Source organism: Bombina bombina, chromosome 3 (genome assembly GCF_027579735.1).
Source record: "Bombina bombina isolate aBomBom1 chromosome 3, aBomBom1.pri, whole genome shotgun sequence".
NCBI lineage: Eukaryota > Metazoa > Chordata > Amphibia > Anura > Bombinatoridae > Bombina > Bombina bombina.
The window spans coordinates 533,710,252-533,729,689 of record NC_069501.1 but is presented as its reverse complement, the minus strand read 5'-3'; the positions used below and the strand labels follow the sequence as shown (position 1 = coordinate 533,729,689).

Sequence of the window (19,438 nt, the reverse complement as noted above, 5' to 3'; positions counted from 1 at the left end):
TCTTGCAAAAGAACTGCGCAATTGAGGCGCGAAAATTAGGCCCCCTCCATCTTCACTCCGGAGTTGTGGGGCCTTCCTAAGCCAAATTAGGTGTCTAAAATTATGCCAGGCGTATAAAACCCCTAAAAAGTTTTCCAAACATAATAAACACTTGTGCAAATGTCAGATTATAGTAAAAAAATAATCGATTTTCCCCATAAGTGTCTACCAGTGATTTAAGCCCTTTTAACTAAGCCATCCTTCTATACCGAGTCTCAGAATATGGCTTACCTTCCAACATGGGGATTTCTGTCAGTCTTCTAGCATTACCAAGTCTTGTTAGAAAAAAAGTGACTGAGCATACCTTATGCAGTTAAGCCTGCAAACTGTTCCCCCCAACTGAAGTTCTCCGGTACTCAACAGTCCTGTGTGGGAACAGCAATGGATTTTAGTTACAACATGCTAAAATCTTTTTCCTCTCAGCAGAAATCTTCATCACTTTCTGCCTCAGAGTAAATAGTACAAACCGGCACTATTTTAAAATAACAAACTCTTGATTGAAGAAATAAAAACTACAAATCTAACACCACATACTCTTTACCCTCCCGTGGAGATGCTATTTGTTAGAGCGGCAAAGAGAATGACTGGGGGGCGGAGCCTGAGGGGAGCTATATGGACAGCTCTGCTGTGTGCTCTCTTTGCCACTTCCTGTAGGGATTGAGAATATCCCACAAGTAAGGATGAATCTGTGGACTGGATACACCATGTAAGAGAAACGGAGGTGTTCTAGCTTAAATTTAAATGCCGTCATATCTGAATCTGTCTGAGGGAACATCTTGCCTGAATCTGAAATCTCTCCCTCAGATAGCAAATCCCTCATCCCTACCTCTGAACATTGTGAGGGTATATCGGATACGGCTACTAAAGCGTCAGAAGGCTCAGCATTTGTTCTTAACCCAGAGCTACTGCGCTTCCCTTGCAACCCAGGCAGTTTAGATAAAACCTCTGTGAGGGTAGTATTCATAACTGAGGCCATATTTTGCAAGGTGAAAGAATTAGACGCACTAGAGGTACTTGGCGTCGCTTGTGCGGGCGTTACTAGTTGTGACACTTGGGGAGAATTAGATGGCAAAACCGGAGAATCATCCAGTGCCAAACTTTTATAAGTCAAAATATGCTGTTTGCAATTTATAGACATATCAGTACAAGTGGGACACATTCTAAGAGGGGGTTCCACAATGGCTTCTAAACAAATTGAACAATGAGTTTCCTCAATGTCAGACATGTTGAACAGGCTAGTAATGAGACAAGCAAGCTTGGAAAACACTTTATTTAATGAAAAAACTATTTTCAAAAACGGTACTGTGCCTTTAAGAGAAAAAAAAGGCATACACAAACTGCAAAACTGCTTAAAATTCACTAAAATTTTCCGAAATGTTTGTAGTAGACTCACTAAACCTTTGTAAGATTGCACCACAAGTATTGAAGCAATTAACCCCCAAATATGCAAACCGGATTGACAAAGTGTCAAAAACCGGTAAAAACCCGTCAGCACCTTGCCACAGCTCTGCTGTGGCTCCTACCTGCCCTTAGGGATCAATAATGTGGTAATAAAGCTTCGATTACGCCCCAGAAGTTCACCAGGACCCTCCAGTATTTTAGCTTGCTGCTTGTCTATATAAAATAACTGTGCAACTGAGGCGCGAAATTAGGCCCCTCCCACCGCACTCGATGTTACTAGGGCCATCAGAACAAACTACCAAACGTTTTTACAGCAATGTGGGTTATAAAAACCCAAAAAAAGCCAAGTGTATCCCTCAATACAGTTGTCCCATAAGAAATATAAACAGTACTCCCAGAACACACAAACGTTTGCCTTATATATTATTCAAACTGAGTGTCCATAAATTAAGCCCTTTATACAAGCTAGTAAAGCCCCTTCTAAGACTAGGATTACTGCTTACCCTTCCCCTCATGGGGATACTGTCAGCCTTTCTGAGTTATCACAGTTTCTGCAGAAAAAATGACTGAACATACCTCATTGCTGTATAGCAAGAAACCGTTCCTCACACTGAAGTTTTCCTGTACTCCTCAGCTTCTGTGGGAATAGCAGTGGACCTTAGTTACAAATGCTAAGATCATCATCCTCTAGGCAGAAATCTTCATCTATCTCCTGCCTGAGAGTAAATAGTACACACCGGTACCATTTAAAAATAAACTCTTGCTTGAAGATAAAATAAAAACTAACAGTTTATCACCTCTTTCACTTTACCCTTCCTGCATAGAGCCGGCAAAGAGAATGACTGGGGGGTGGAGTTAAGGGGGGAGCTATATAGACAGCTCTGCTGTGGCGCTCTCTTTGCCACTTCCCGTTAGGAAGGATAATATCCCACAAATAAGGATGAAACCGTGGACTCGGTACATCTTGCAAAAATAATGTAAATTAGATTGAACCTCCAAGGCATTGCTAATGCATCTATTAGCTCCACCTGAGGATCCCTGAACCGTGACCCATATCTGGGGTAGCTTGGAATTGAACCGGGACGCCATGAGATCTATCTCCGGCGTCCCACACATGTTGCAAATCTTTTTAAACACCTCGGAATGGAGAGACCATTCGCCCGGATGAAAGGATGGTCTGCCAAGGAAATCCGCTTCCCAGAATGTGGATCGCCGACAGCGAGCAGTTGTGAGCCTCCGACCATTTCTAGAATCCGAGATACTTCCCTCATTACCAGGGAGCTCCTTGTTCCCCCCTGATGGTTGATTTAAGCCACCAAGGTTATGTTGTCTGATTGAAATCTGATAAACTGGGACGAACCCAGAAGAGGCCAAGCCTTCGGAGCATTGAAGATTGCACGAAGTTGCAGAATGTTGATCGGGAGGAAGGATTCCTCTCAAGTCCACAGGCCCTGTGCCTTCCTGGCACCCCAAACAGCTCCCTATCTTGATAGACTTGCGTCCGTAGTCACAATCTCTCAGCATGGTCTCAAGAAGGATGTCCCTTGGGACAGGTGATCTGTACAAAGCCACCAAGAGAGTGATTCTCTCGACTGGTTGTCCGGAGTAATCTGTTGAGACAGATCCAAATGATCGCCGTTCCACTGACTCAGCATGCACAGCTGAAGTGGTCTGAGATGGAACCTGGCAAAAGGAATAATGTCAATGCCGAACACCATGAGACCAATCTCCTCCATGCACCGAGCCACAGAGGACATGAAAGAGGTCTGGAGGGCAAGACAAGCGGAAATTAGCTTTCAACGTCTCCGGTTTTTAAGAAAAATCCTCATGGATATGGAATCTATTATAGTAACCAGGAATTCTACCCTGGTACTCGGAGTAAGAACTATTTTCTAAGTTTATCTTCCATCCATGAGATCGAAGAAGAAATAGAAGATCCTTCTAATGGTCCTCTGCCAGACAACATTGTGCTTGAACCATAATGTTGTCCAAGTATGGTGCTACTGCTATACCTCTGGTTCTGGCCACTGCCAGCAGAGCCCCCAGAACCTTTGTGAAAACTCTTGGAGCAGTAGCCAGACCAAACGCCAGTACAATAAACTGGAAGTGCTGGTCCAGGAACGCAAACCTTAGGATCTGGAAGTGTTCCTTGTGTATTGGAACATGAAGGTAAGCATCCTTCAGATCTATCCTGGTCATGAACTGTCCTTCCTGAACTAAGGGAAGGATGGACCTTATTGTCTCCATTTTGAACAAGGGGACGGATAGAAATTTGTTTAAACACTTTAGGTCCAGAGTCGCGCGGAAGATTCCCACCTTCGGGACCACAAACAGGTTTAAAAAGTATCCCAGCAAGAGAAACCGGTACAATGACTAAGGGAGGATAGATCCCTCACGCACCCCAAAAAGGCTTCTTGTTTTTCTGGCCTTGAAGACAGGTTTGACAAGAGGAATTTGCCCCTGGGTGGATTAGACTTGAAACCTATCCTGTAACCATGAGCGATGACCTCCAGGACCCACGGGTCTTGCACGTCCACAAACCAAGCAGCCAAAAAGAGCGATAACACGCCCACAAACCAAGAGTCCTACAAGATCCATAGCCGGATCGGGGGCCGTCCCTTCATGCCGACTTTGTCTCAGCAGGCTTCATGTTTTGCTTGGACTTATTCCAGGACTGAGCCGGCTTCCAAGTACCCTTGGATTGCTCGGCCTTTGCAGAGGACTGCCGACGTTGGGATTTATCAGAACGAAAATTTGGACTATGTCCTTTAGATTTGTTCTTATCCTGCGGGAAAAAAGGCAACCTTGCCTCACGTAACCGTGGAGATAATGGAGTCCAGGCCTGGACCAAATAGAATCTTTCCCTTAAATGGGAGGGAAAGACGTCTTTACGTCAAAGTCATTTCCGCAGACCAGGACTTCAGCCATGGTGCCCTACGGGCTTGAGCAGAAAAACATTAAGCATTAGCATTCAGGCAAATAATCTGCATATTTGCATCACAAATAAAATAATTAGCCACCCTTAAAGGGACACTGAACACAAAATTTTTCTTTTGCGATTCAGATAGAGCATGAATTTTTAAGCAACTTTCTAATTTACTCCTATTATCAAATTTTCTTTATTCTCTTGGTATCTTTATTTGAAATGCAAGAATCTAAGTTTAGATGCCGGACCATTTTGGTGAACAACCTGGGTTGTCCTTGCTGATTGGTGGAAAAAATCCATCCACCAATCAAAAAGTGCTGTCCAGAGTTCTTAACCCCAAAAAGCTTAGATGGCTTTTATTTCAAATAAAGATAGCAAGAGAACAAAGAAAAATTGATAATAGGAGTAAATTAGAAAGTTGCTTAAAAGTGCATGCTCTATCTGAATCACAAAAGAAAAAAATTGGGTTCAGTGTCCCTTTAAGGCCTTAATTCTTTCTTGAATCAAGCTGAGGGGACACTCCACCTCGATCAACTCAGATAAGGAGTCGCACCTGTAGGTAGCCGCTCCAGCAACCACCGCTGCCGGTTGAAACAAATATCCTGTATCTTGAAACATCTTTCTTAACAGAGTTTCTGTCTTATCCATGGGCTCTTTAAACGTAGTAGTACGCTTAGCAAGCATGGAGATAGCGCCATCCACCTTGGGGATGGAACCCCACAACTACAATTTTAAAAAGGAAGAAGGGGAAAATGAAGAACCAAGTGTTTCCCATTCATTCTTAATGTTCGCCATCTTTATGGGAACCCGGAAAGTCTGTGGTGCAACCTTGTCCTCTAAGACCTTATCTAATTTAGTAATCAAAGGTTTCTTTCTCAGGCAATTTAGGCTCTGGGACCTCTAAAGTAGCCAAAACTTCCTTTATTAGAAAGCGTAAATGTTCAATCCTAAATCTAAAGTCTGGTTCCTCCGCAGCAGGAGGCTTAGAGGCAGCGGATTCCGACCCAGAAAGAGCATCCTCTGAAGTATCAGACGTCTTCATCAGCGGATAATCTTGTATCAGATAAATCCAAACAAACTAGTAGATGACCCCTGGGAAGGATAGCAATATTTGATCTTTTGCTTGTGCTTAGCAGGGCGAGGTAAAGCACTAAAGGCCGCAGACACTGCCGTTTGTAACTGCTCAGCAAAGTATGGCGGTAAAAGGGCACCTCAAGATGGAGGATTAGGAGTGCTATGGGAAGCTGCATGTATATTGGGAGATGACTGTAGGGTGCGCACCTCACGGGACGGAGACTCCTCAGAGGTGGACGGCTCAGTGGTACTAAACATTAACTTTCTTTGACATGATTACATGTGGAATTATGTGGAGCATAATTGAGCAGGCGTGTATACCGTGGCCTCCTCACAATAAAGACAGGTATTAGACTTAGGTAAAGAGGGAGTACCCTCTAACGCATCAGAATCCTCCATAGCAAGCGCTTATAAAGCAGATTATAAATAAAATGGCACCTTTATACCCCCAATGGCTGGGGCACTCACCACCTCCTGTAACCCAGGCCCAACAGAGAAACCGCTTTGTCTCCTGTAAACCGTACAGTCAGGAAAGAGGAAATCAGTGTGACCAACACCGTTCACGTGGTGCGCAATGCAGGACCGCCACTGCTATAGGAAAAAGCGCAGCAAGCCTTTCCGGCTGCGCAGCTTACCAAAACGAAAGTAAAACCTGTACGTTCCAACATCTGCCTGAGCCTCATCTCCCACATGTTGCAGTATAATCATAATAAAATTATGTGATTAATTCCCCCTGTTCAGTAATCCCCCTCCGGAGATATTAACCCTTGATGCCATACAGATAAAATGAGCCACTCGGTGACCCTGTCTCCTTGCGTCATATGTGTATAAAAAAATTAAACGATCTTACCAGAATCTATGCCGTGGAACAGGAACACAGCCTCTCAAGTTTGACTGTTTTGGGCTTGAGTGATGGAAGCAGGAAGTGAAACTCGTCAACACTGATTGCTTAGGAGCTGTTAATACAAGTCTGGATGGGTTTGCAGAAAGACTCTCCCTACATCTCCAGACCCTAACTTTTGTCCATGCTCTCAGTGAGAGGCTGACAAGACTACTTAAAACTCCAGTCCCATTTCGAAGGGTTGATACCCTTCATAAGGAATTACTCCGAATCTTCTAACACTTCTCTGCCAAACTCCTGTGACGAAAGGCAAAGAATGACTGGGGTATGAGGGAAGGGGGGGGGGGGGGAGTATTTAAGCCTTTAGCTGGGGTATCTTTGCCTCCTCCTGGTGGCCAGGTTCAGCATTCCCAACAGTAAGGAATGATGCCGTGGACTCTCCTCATATTAAGGAACATCATGCTTCACCACCTCCTGAGGCGGCAAAGTTTGTAAAACTAAGGTATGAGTGAGGTGGGAGGTGTATTTATAGGCATTTGAGGTTTGGGAAACTTCCTGGTAGGAATGTATATCCCATGCCCCTTCCTGGTAGGAATGTATATCCCATACGTCACTAGCTCATGGACTCTTGCCACTTATATGAAAGAAATTAAGGCGTTTCAAATCCCCTAGTGAGGTGAGAAGGGCATCACCAGCCTATGATTGCCTTTATACCAAATCAGGTTATCACTACTGCTATAGTGATCACCCAATAGCCAAGCTTGGATAGTCACCTCATCTGAAAGTAGTTTTGTAGAAATATAAATAAATATTACTACTCTTTTTAAAGCCCAGAACAGCTGAATTTAGTTATTTAAAGGGACATAAAACAAGTTGCGATAGAGACAAAATAATATAAGATGTACTTTAATTACTTTACCTGCAAATTTATACTGCAGTGCCTCACCATGATCCCTTTTGTTTTAGTTTATGAATTGTAAAGCTCTAACTGCCCCCACACAATGCCTTTTTTTTATGGCTGTATCTATGTTTGCTGTTCTTTTGGTAAAATGCAGAAGTGAATAGGGATTATCTGTTGGAGCATTCCTAGAAAATGGGAACTCAATTGAAATACAAGGAATGTGTCTAAACACTGATAAGAGGGGTGGAGCTAGCTGCTCCAGTCAGTTTAGCTATGTAATTCATTTTGATTATTTTTGAAAATTTTAAAATACTTGCCAGCAATTTTTAAACACAATTTATATGCAAACTATTTTAAATGAATTAGCCCTTTTAGGATATGCACAGATCTCAACCTGTTTATGGCACTTTAATAGACTGCCATTTCTGTAGCAATAAGTTGGTATCTAGATGAGCACGAGACTGGAGGCTCTATTAAAGTCCTTATCTCCTCAGACAAAACTTACCTAGTGTTTGATGCTTTTCGCATTTTACTTGGACCATCTAAAATCATAGTGGGGGCATATGACCGCTCAATTTAAAGGGATACTGAACCCAAATTTTTCCTTTTCGTGATTCAGATAGAGCATACAATTTTAATCAACTTTCTAATTTACTCCTATTATCAATTTTTCTTCGTTCTCTTGCCATCTTTATTTGAAAAAAAACATCATCTTTTTTCTTGGTTCAGACTTTGGGCAGCACTTTTTATTGGTGGATGAATGTATCCACCAATTAGCAAGGACAACCCAGGTTGTTCACCAAAAATGGGCTGGCATCTAAACTTACATTTCAAATAAAGATACCAAGAGAATAAAGAAAATTTGATAATTGGAGTAAATTAGAAAGTTGCTTAAAATTGAATGCTCTATCTGAATAATGAAAGAAAAAATTTGGTTCAGTGTCCCTTTAAAAAAAAGAGCAAAATCCCCTGTTTCTCCCCCACTCACTGGGTAATATTAAATTTAAAGGACCAGTCAACACATTAGATTTGCATAATCAACAAATGCAAGATAACAAGACAATGCAATAGCACTTAGTCTGAACTTCAAATGAGTAGTAGATTTTTTTATAACAAATTTCAAAGTTATGTATATTTCCACTCCCCTTGTACCATGTGATAGCAATCAGCCAATCGCAAATGCATATACGTATAGTCTGAATTCTTGCACATGCTCAGTAGGATCTGGTGACTCAAAAATTGTAAATATAAAATACTGTGCACATTTTTTTTAATGGAAGTAAATTGGAAAGTTGTTTAAAATTACATGCTGAATCTGAATCATGAAAATGTAATTTAAAGTGAAGGTCAATTTTTACCCGATGCTCACCACCTATGTAAACAGTATGCTCTAACTATTAGTCGCTAAGATAAAATTTGCAAAAACAGAATTTATGTTTACCTGATAAATTACTTTCTCCAACGGTGTGTCCGGTCCACGGCGTCATCCTTACTTGTGTGATATTCTCTTCCCCAACAGGAAATGGCAAAGAGCCCAGCAAAGCTGGTCACATGATCCCTCCTAGGCTCCGCCTTCCCCAGTCATTCGACCGACGTAAAGGAGGAATATTTGCATAGGAGAAATCATATGATACCGTCGTGACTGTAGTTAAAGAAAATAAATCATCAGACCTGATTAAAAAACCAGGGCGGGCCGTGGACCGGACACACCGTTGGAGAAAGTAATTTATCAGGTAAACATAAATTCTGTTTTCTCCAACATAGGTGTGTCCGGTCCACGGCGTCATCCTTACTTGTGGGAACCAATACCAAAGCTTTAGGACACGGATGATGGGAGGGAGCAAATCAGGTCACCTAGATGGAAGGCACCACGGCTTGCAAAACCTTTCTCCCAAAAATAGCCTCAGAAGAAGCAAAAGTATCAAATTTGTAAAATTTGGTAAAAGTGTGCAGTGAAGACCAAGTCGCTGCCTTACATATCTGATCAACAGAAGCCTCGTTCTTGAAGGCCCATGTGGAAGCCACGGCCCTAGTGGAATGAGCTGTGATTCTTTCAGGAGGCTGCCGTCCGGCAGTCTCATAAGCCAATCTGATGATGCTTTTAAGCCAAAAAGAGAGAGAGGTAGAAGTTGCTTTTTGACCTCTCCTTTTACCAGAATAAACAACAAACAAGGAAGATGTTTGTCTGAAATCCTTTGTAGCATCTAAATAGAATTTTAGAGCACGAACTACAACCAGATTGTGCAACAAACGTTCCTTCTTTGAAGCTGGATTCGGACACAAAGAAGGCACGACTATCTCCTGGTTAATGTTCTTGTTAGAAACAACTTTCGGAAGAAAACCAGGTTTAGTACGCAAAACCACCTTATCTGCATGGAACACCAGATAAGGAGGAGAACACTGCAGAGCAGATAACTCTGAAACTCTTCTAGCAGAAGAAATTGCAACCAAAAACAAAACTTTCCAAGATAATAACTTGATATCAACGGAATGTAGGGGTTCAAACGGAACCCCCTGAAGAACTGAAAGAACTAAATTGAGACTCCAAGGAGGAGTCAAAGGTTTGTAAACAGGCTTGATTCTAACCAGAGCCTGAACAAAAGCTTGAACATCTGGCACAGCCGCCAGCTTTTTGTGAAGTAAAACAGATAAAGCAGAAATCTGTCCCTTCAAAGAACTTGCAGATAATCCTTTCTCCAAACCTTCTTGAAGAAAGGATAGAATCTTAGGAATTTTTATCTTGTTCCATGGGAATCCTTTAGATTCACACCAACAGATATATTTTTTCCATATTTTATGGTAGATTTTTCTAGTTACAGGCTTTCTGGCCTGAACAAGAGTATCAATGACAGAATCTGAGAACCCTCGCTTTGATAAAATCAAGCGTTCAATCTCCAAGCAGTCAGTTGGAGTGAGACCAGATTCGGATGTTCGAACGGACCTTGAACAAGAAGGTCCTGTCTCAAAGGTAGCTTCCATGGTGGAGCCGATGACATATTCACCAGGTCTGCATACCAAGTCCTGCGTGGCCACGCAGGAGCTATCAAGATCACAGATGCCCTCTCCTGATTGATCCTGGCTACCAGCCTGGGGATGAGAGGAAACGGTGGGAATACATAAGCTAGGTTGAAGGTCCAAGGTGCTACTAGTGCATCTATTAGAGTCGCCTTGGGATCCCTGGATCTGGACCCGTAGCAAGGAACCATGAAGTTCTGACGAGAGGCCATCAGATCCATGTCTGGAATGCCCCACAATTGAGTTATTTGGGCAAAGATTTCCGGATGGAGTTCCCACTCCCCCGGATGAAATGTCTGACGACTCAGAAAATACGCTTCCCAATTTTCCACTCCTGGGATGTGGATTGCAGACAAGTGGCAGGAGTGAGTCTCCGCCCATTGAATGATTTTGGTCACTTCTTCCATCGCCAGGGAACTTCTTGTTCCTCCCTGATGGTTGATATACGCAACAGTCGTCATGTTGTCTGATTGAAACCGTATGAATTTGGCCTTTGCTAGCTGAGGCCAAGCCTTGAGAGCATTGAATATCGCTCTCAGTTCCAGAATGTTTATCGGGAGAAGAGATTCTTCCCGAGACCAAAGACCCTGAGCTTTCAGGGGTTCCCAGACCGCGCCCCAGCCCACCAGACTGGCGTCGGTCGTGACAATGACCCACTCTGGTCTGCGGAAGCTCATCCCCTGTGACAGGTTGTCCAGGGTCAGCCACCAACGAGTGAATCTCTGGTCCTCTGATCTACTTGTATCGTCGGAGACAAGTCTGTATAATCCCCATTCCACTGACTGAGCATGCACAGTTGTAATGGTCTCAGATGAATTCGCGCAAAAGGAACTATGTCCATTACCGCGACCATCAAACCTATTACTTCCATGCACTGTGCTATGGAAGGAAGAAGAACAGAATGAAGTACTTGACAAGAGCTTAGAAGTTTTGATTTTCTGGCCTCTGTCAGAAAAATCCTCATTTCTAAAGGAGTCTATTATTGTTCCCAACAAGGGAACTCTTGTTGACGGAGATAGAGAACTTTTTTCTACGTTCACTTTCCACCCGTGAGATCTGAGAAAGGCCAGGACAATGTCCGTATGAGCCTTTGCTTGTGGTAGGGACGACGCTTGAATCAGTATGTCGTCCAAGTAAGGTACTACTGCAATGCCCCTTGGTCGTAGCACCGCTAGAAGGGACCCTAGTACCTTTGTGAAAATTCTTGGAGCAGTGGCTAATCCGAATGGAAGTGCCACAAACTGGTAATGCTTGTACAGAAAGGCGAACCGTAGGAACCGATGATGTTCCTTGTGGATAGGAATATGTAGATACGCATCCTTTAAATCCACCGTGGTCATGAATTGACCTTCCTGGATGGAAAGAAGAATTGTCCGAATGGTTTCCATTTTGAACGATGGAACCTTGAGAAACTTGTTTAGGATCTTGAGATCTAAGATTGGTCTGAATGTTCCCTCTTTTTTGGGAACTATGAACAGATTGGAGTAGAATCCCATCCCTTGTTCTCCTAATGGAACCGGATGAATCACTCCCATTTTTAACAGGTCTTCTACACAATGTAAGAATGCCTGTCTTTTTATGTGGTCTGAAGACAATTGAGACCTGTGGAACCTCCCCCTTGGGGGAAGCTCCTTGAATTCCAGAAGATAACCTTGGGAGACTATTTCTAGCGCCCAAGGATCCAGAACATCTCTTGCCCAAGCCTGAGCGAAGAGAGAAAGTCTGCCCCCCACCAGATCCGGTCCCGGATCGGGGGCCAACATCTCATGCTGTCTTGGTAGCAGTGGCAGGTTTCTTGGCCTGCTTACCTTTGTTCCAGCCTTGCATTGGCCTCCAGGCTGGCTTGGTTTGAGAAGTATTACCCTCTTGCTTAGAGGATGTAGAACTTGGGGCTGGTCCGTTTCTGCGAAAGGGACGAAAATTTGGTTTATTTTTAGCCTTAAAAGACCTATCCTGAGGAAGGGCGTGGCCCTTACCCCCAGTGATATCTGAAATAATCTCTTTCAAGTCAGGGCCAAACAGCGTTTTCCCCTTGAAAGGTATGTTAAGCAATTTGTTCTTGGAAGACGCATCCGCTGACCAAGATTTTAGCCAAAGCGCTCTGCGCGCCACAATAGCAAACCCCGAATTTTTCGCCGCTAATCTAGCCAATTGCAAAGTGGCGTCTAAAGTAAAAGAGTTAGCCAATTTGAGAGCATGAATTCTGTCCATAATCTCCTCATAAGAAGAATCTTTATTGAGCGACTTTTCTAGTTCATCGAACCAGAAACACGCTGCTGTAGTGACAGGAACAATGCATGAAATTGGTTGTAGAAGGTAACCTTGCTGAACAAACATCTTGTTAAGCAAACCCTCTAATTTTTTATCCATAGGATCTTTGAAAGCACAACTGTCTTCTATAGGGATAGTAGTGCGTTTGTTTAGAGTAGAAACCGCCCCCTCGACCTTGGGGACTGTCTGCCATAAGTCCTTTCTGGGGTCGACCATAGGAAACAATTTCTTAAATATAGGGGGAGGGACAAAAGGTATGCCGGGCCTTTCCCATTCTTTGTTTACAATGTCCGCCACCCGCTTGGGTATAGGAAAAGCTTTGGGGGGCCCTGGGACCTCTAGGAACTTGTCCATCTTACATAATTTCTCTGGAATGACCAAATTCTCACAATCATCCAGAGTAGATAACACCTCCTTAAGCAGAGCGCGGAGATGTTCCAATTTAAATTTGAATGTAATCACATCAGGTTCAGCTTGTTGAGAAATTTTCCCTGAATCTGAAATTTCTCCCTCAGACAAAACCTCCCTGGCCCCCTCAGACTGGTGTAGGGGCATTTCAGAACCATTATCATCAGCGTCCTCATGCTCTTCAGTATTTTCTAAAACAGAGCAGTCGCGTTTTCGCTGATAAGTGGGCATTTTGGCTAAAATGTTTTTGATAGAATTATCCATTACAGCCGTTAATTGTTGCATAGTAAGGAGTATTGGCGCACTAGATGTACTAGGGGCCTCCTGTGTGGGCAAGACTGGCGTAGACGAAGGGGGGGATGATGCAGTACCATGCTTACTCCCCTCACTTGAGGAATCATCTTGGGCATCATTTTCTCTAAATTTTGTGTCACATACATCACATCTATTTAAATGAGAAGGAACCTTGGCTTCCTCACATACAGAACATAGCCTATCTGATAGTTCAGACATGTTAAACAGGCATAAACTTGATAACAAAGTACAAAAAACGTTTTAAAATAAAACCGTTACTGTCACTTTAAATTTTAAACTGAACACACTTTATTACTGAAAATGTGAAAAAGTATGAAGGAATTGTTCAAAATTCACCAAAATTTCACCACAGTGTCTTAAAGCCTTAAAAATATTGCACACCAAATTTGAAAGCTTTAACTCTTAAAATAACGGAACCGGAGCCGTTTTTATATTTAACCCCTATACAGTCCCTGGTATCTGCTTTGCTGAGACCCAACCAAGCCCAAAGGGGAATACGATACCAAATGACGCCTTCAGTAAGCTTTCCTATGTATCTGAGCTCCTCACACATGCATCTGCATGCCTTGCTTCCCAAAAACAACTGTGCAATAGAAGCGCGAAAATGAGGCTCTGCCTATGATTAGAGAAGGCCCCCAGTGAAAAAGGTGTCCAATACAGTGCCTGCCGGTTATTTAACATAATTCAAGACTAAAATAACTCCTCAAAGCTAAAAACTATTAAAAATGCATATAAATCAATCGTTTTAGCCCAGAAAAATGTCTACCAGTCTTTAAAGCCCTTGTGAAGCCCTTTATTCTGATTTAATAATAATGGCTTACCGGATCCCATAGGGAAAATGACAGCTTCCAGCATTACCAAGTCTTGTTAGAAATGTGTCATACCTCAAGCAGCAAAAGTCTGCTCACTGTTTCCCCCAACTGAAGTTAATTCCTCTCAACAGTCCTGTGTGGAAACAGCCATCGATTTTAGTAACGGTTGCTAAAATCATTTTCCTCTTACAAACAGAAATCTTCATCTCTTTTCTGTTTCAGAGTAAATAGTACATACCAGCACTATTTTAAAATAACAAACTCTTGATTGAATAAAAACTACATTTAAACACCAAAAAACTCTAAGCCATCTCCGTGGAGATGTTGCCTGTACAACGGCAAAGAGAATGACTGGGGAAGGCGGAGCCTAGGAGGGATCATGTGACCAGCTTTGCTGGGCTCTTTGCCATTTCCTGTTGGGGAAGAGAATATCCCACAAGTAAGGATGACGCCGTGGACCGGACACACCTATGTTGGAGAAAAATCAATTATTTATTATTAAATTTTATATATAAAAAACCTTTGTTTCGTCTGTTTACTCCTCTCCCGATACACTTCCTTATTTGGCCCTGTTGACGTAACGATCATTTCAACCAGCCCGCCGTGTCACTACCAAGCTCGTGCACAAGACTGGTTACAAACTGCGCATGCGTATTGTAAGAGCATTTGCGCATGCGTGGCAATTTCAAAGAATGTTATTTCTATTCCTCGGTGATAATTACCCGTTTTGAGGATTAGAAACGGCAAACTGTAAATTCACTTCCTTTCTTCTCTAGCGCGCTGTAACACTGACTGAGTCAATGTATCTAAGGAAAGCATACAGCGTAATACGCATGCGCATATAATGCACGCGCATGATGTATTTGACAAGAGCAGAAATTAGACGCATGCGCTATTGTTACCGATGACGTGGGTAGAAAGGGGCAGGACGCCACGGGGGGAAGCGAAGGAATTGGAGAAAAAAAATGTCAATCAAATGGGGGTAGATGTCGGGCGGACAGTTGCGGTGAAACGGAGGGTAATTGAGAAATAAAAAATACAGTACAAAATTATTTATAAAGATTTTGATGAATGAACATGATGTTTATTTTACATGTTAGTGATGATACTGGGATCGAGTGAGGCGGACTTGACCTTCACTTTAACCTGAGTGTCCCTTTAATAAATTCTATTGATATACATATGAGACACATACACAAGTGTTTTAACTCATGGGAAAAAAAAAAAATGTATTGTCAACAGACCGTAATTAAGCACAATAACTTAATACCTACAAACCACCAAGCTTTATTTTTAGGTTACCCACAAAAACAATCATTAGCTGGTTAGTAAGTCAAAAGACCAGCACCAATACTAAACTGCAAACCCAAAGGGGGCATTAGTGTATTGCCCACTTCTTCACTTTAGCTCAACGGCCTTAAGAATGATCATTTGTATTTGCTAAGGTGTAGTTTCATCTGCTATTCCAAAACAATCAATGAATTAATAGGGAAAAAAAAAATCTGAGGGAAAAACTATAGGCTTTTAATGCCATTTCTACAAAGTCTAAGATACAAATAAGCAAACTTAAAAAGAATGAATATAAAAAGCAAACCACCTAGTAGATTCGTAAAACCCTAACTGAGCAGATAACACTCACCTGCTCTGTATGGAATTGGGGGTTGCATGCATGCCTGCAGCCTCTTGTGCTTTGCGATTCATGCCGCCAGGAGGTGGACACATCCCAGATCCCACCTGTGGAGGCATACTTCCCATGTTGGGTCCATACGGCCGAGCGCCCATGGAAGAGTGTACTATACGTCCCCCATACTGAGGCATACCTCCTTGAGTATGCATCTGCCCTCCTGCACCCAGAGGCGGCATGCTCCCAGCAGAGTAGCCGGCATTAGGCATGGCACTGTAGTTTGGCTGCCGAGGGTACCCACCTGCAAAAGAGGATAGTAAAGCTAGTAATGCTAGCTGAGTATTTAAAAGATGTACACAACATATAAAATAAACTACTTTTGCATTAAGAGAGACTCCTGTTTGCTAAATATTTAGTATTTTACATTTACCAAAAACATTCAATGTCTCCAACATATGTTTACCCGCCTCCTTGCAAATAAGATTAGGTGCTAATCATCAATGAGACAGGTCACCCAATATTAAAAGAGCAACAGTTTGTCATAAGCCTTTTAACTGAAACTCATGTCCTTACCTTGGGGTCCATACTGTCCCCCTTGAGGGCCATAGCTCCCCATGGAATTCTGCTGGTAAGGCCCCATCCCAGCATGCATCTGTGTCCCCGATGACTGGCGAGGTGAAAGTGCTGGTCCAGGCTGTGGGGATCCGTATTGAGGTATCTGTGTATTCCTCTGCATGTATCCTGCCAAAAGGAGCAAGTGTACACTTAAACACTAGCTATAAAGACAGTGCTATCATCTTCCATAATCCACCATACTCACCCCTCTCTTGCCCAAGGCCAGCCTGGTTCATGTTTGGGTGGATCATGCCATCAGACTGCCCACTGGGGGGACGTGGGGGCATTTGGGTTCCTGGAAATTTAAAATAAAAATTCATTTTTACTTTCACATTTCATGACAAAAAAAAAAAAAGGATATATAGATATATATATAAAGGAGCATTTTGGTAATTAACTTATTCTACCTAATTTTAAATAGTTGTGAATAATTCTTAATTAGAATTCCCTCAGGTCAAAAGCTAAAGTAGTTTCCTTGGATAGAGCATCTAATTTATATTTAAAAAATAATATAATGTATGCTTAACTAAAATTCATTTATTTCGTGGTGGTTTGAGTCCACAAGCTATTACTCCTGGGAAACACCTATCCTGACCACTAGGAGGAGGCAAATATTCCCAAAACTCCAAGAGCTCTTAAAACCACTCCCACTTTACTTGAAACTTGAGTGACATATAGCCAAGCAAGGAGAAGGGTAGAAAAGAATTAAAAAAATATATATTTATTAAAAAAAATAGGTATAATTTTCAACAAAAGAATACCAAGAGAACAAAGTAAATTAGATAACAGTATTAAATGTAAATCTCTTAAAACTGCTTTCTCTGTCCTAACCACAAAAACAAAATTATGCTTACCTAATAATTTCCTTTTCTTCTGATGGAATGAGTCCACAGCTGCATTCACTACTTTTGGGAAATAAGAACCTGGCCACCAGGAGGCGGCCAAGACACCCCAGCCAAAGGCTTAAAAGGACAGTCTAGTCCAAAATAAACTTTCGTGATTCAGATAGAGAATGTAATTTTAAGCAATTTTCTTTTATCACCAATTTTGCTTTGTTCACTAGGTATTTCTTAGTTGAAAGCTAAACCTAGGAGGTTCATATGCAAATTTCTAAGCACTTGAAGGTCGCCTCTTCTCAGGGCATTTTGAAAGTTTTTCACCACTAGAGGGTGTTAGTTCATGTGTGTCATAGATAACACTGTGCTCACGCACGTGGAGTTCAGGTGAGCCAGCTCTGATTGGCTAAAATGGATGTCTGTCAAAAGAACTGAAATAAGGAGGCAGTTTGCAGAGGCTTAAATACAAGGTAATCACAGAGGTAAAAAGTGTATTAATATAACTGTGTTCGTTGTGCAAAACTAGGGAATGGTAATAAAGGGATTTTATATATATATCTTTTAAAAAAATAAAAATTCTGGTGTAGACTGTCCCTTTAAATACTCCTCACACTTCCCTCATCCCAGTGTCATTCTGCCGAGGAACAAGGAACAATAGAAGAAATATCAGGGTGAAAGGTGCCAGAAAAATATAAGGACGCCCCACATAACATTACGGGTGGGGAGCTGTGGACTCTTTCCATCAGAAGAAAAGGAAATTATCAGGTAAGCATAATTTATGTTTTCCTTCTTAAATGGAGAGTGTCCACAGCTGCATTCATTACTTTTGGGAAAACAACACCCAAGCTATAGAGGACACTGAATGCCAAGACAGGAGGGTTCAATAGGCGGCCCATACTGAGGTCACTAGGCCTGAACCTCTACCCAACAAAAAAAAAACCTGCTTCGTTCGAAGCCGAGAAAATTAAGAGAAAAAGCCCCAGTGATACTGACTCGCAGTCAGTCCAGAAGCCAAACTAGAGAACGCAAACATACTCGACTGAGCTAACAGTCCTCCAGGAGACACAGTCGCCCAACGGGCCCCACCTCTCAACCCCCACAAATGAAGGGGACACCAGCCGAAACCCCCAAGGGGACCAGGCAAAGGAGCACAGAGAAAACCAAAAGGTCCCCTAATACAAACAAGAACACCTCCAAGAGTGAGCCCAGCTCACAGAGACCCAAAGGGACCCAAACAGGGAAAGGAGGCCACGTCCATACCAAGCGGAACCCGGGATAAGACCGGGCATAGAGACAGAACAGACGTCTCTCAAATATCCTGCAAGCACGGATTGCAACTGAAGAGGCAAATGCCTCCCAGTGTCTGACCATAGAATACCATGGAAAAGTGTGTAATATACCCAGGTGAAAAACCCCAAGTTTGAGAACCAAGAGTCCATAACAGGAAATCACAGAGGGTACTTGCAAGGAAGAGGAAGCAGTCAAGCAAGAAACAGAAATCGCAAAAGCAACCCCCGGACAGGTCCCTAAAAAGGGGAACACAAAACCTCAATCGACGCCCCTCGAGAAGGAGAGTATACCCTCAGAACCCGAAGGAAGAGTAAACCCTCTTCTAAAATCAATGGAGCAAGTTAAAAAAGAAAATCTATACCTTAGCAGACTGAGCTAACAGGATAGACTCAACAAGCTCACACATCCAGGAGACTGCGATCGAACGCAGCACCTTAGACGGCTCAGCCATACTGACCTGCAGACCCACACCCAGCTGGACCAACCCAGCCTCAGGGATCCAAGATAGGGGAACAAAGAATCCAAAAACAGGTACAGGAATGAGCGTAAGGATAGCACTGCCATTCCCACAGAGTACAAGTACAACCCAACTCTGAAAGCAGACAACAAAGCCATAGACCTAAGGATCTATCAAAATAAAGTCCCAACAAGTCTGACTTGGAGCCAGCAAGACCTCAGGGGGAACCAATCCCAACTTTCCGCCTACCAACCAGGAGAAGCCCCCATCGAGGACTCCATCTCCATAGGGAAGAGAATATCCCCTAAAGAAAAGGGATGATGCCGGAAGGGCAACAACTCCTCAAGGCCCAAAGTCACCGGCTAATGGGAAGATAAATTCCCAACACAGCTGTCCTAGAAAAGGACCCCCTACAAGTAGCTTGCCAAGCAGAGGCACAGCCAGCCCATTCGCCTCCAGAGCAGGGAATCCACGGTAACACTGGCAAGCTGACCAGGGGAATGCAACCCTAAGGCGCACCAGAAATTGGACATCCAGCGCCAACAGCTGGGTATGAACCAACAACCCTTGAGGCGCAAACCACACAGCTAACCACTAGATGACATGGGTTACT

General features: G+C 42.8%; 1 protein-coding gene across 2 annotated transcripts in view; it reads right to left on the bottom strand.

Annotated features, from left to right (window-relative positions):
- ARID1A (AT-rich interaction domain 1A) overlaps positions 1-19,438 on the bottom strand; it is a 502,854-nt gene that overhangs the window by 261,659 nt on the left and 221,757 nt on the right. For both annotated transcript variants that reach the window (XM_053706985.1, XM_053706984.1), the window contains exons 6-8: positions 16,448-16,537; positions 16,201-16,368; positions 15,643-15,928 (exon numbers count right to left, since the gene is read on the bottom strand). In XM_053706985.1, coding sequence (XP_053562960.1) covers positions 15,643-15,928; positions 16,201-16,368; positions 16,448-16,537 — 544 coding nt within the window. The remainder of the gene's footprint in view (positions 1-15,642; positions 15,929-16,200; positions 16,369-16,447; positions 16,538-19,438) is intronic.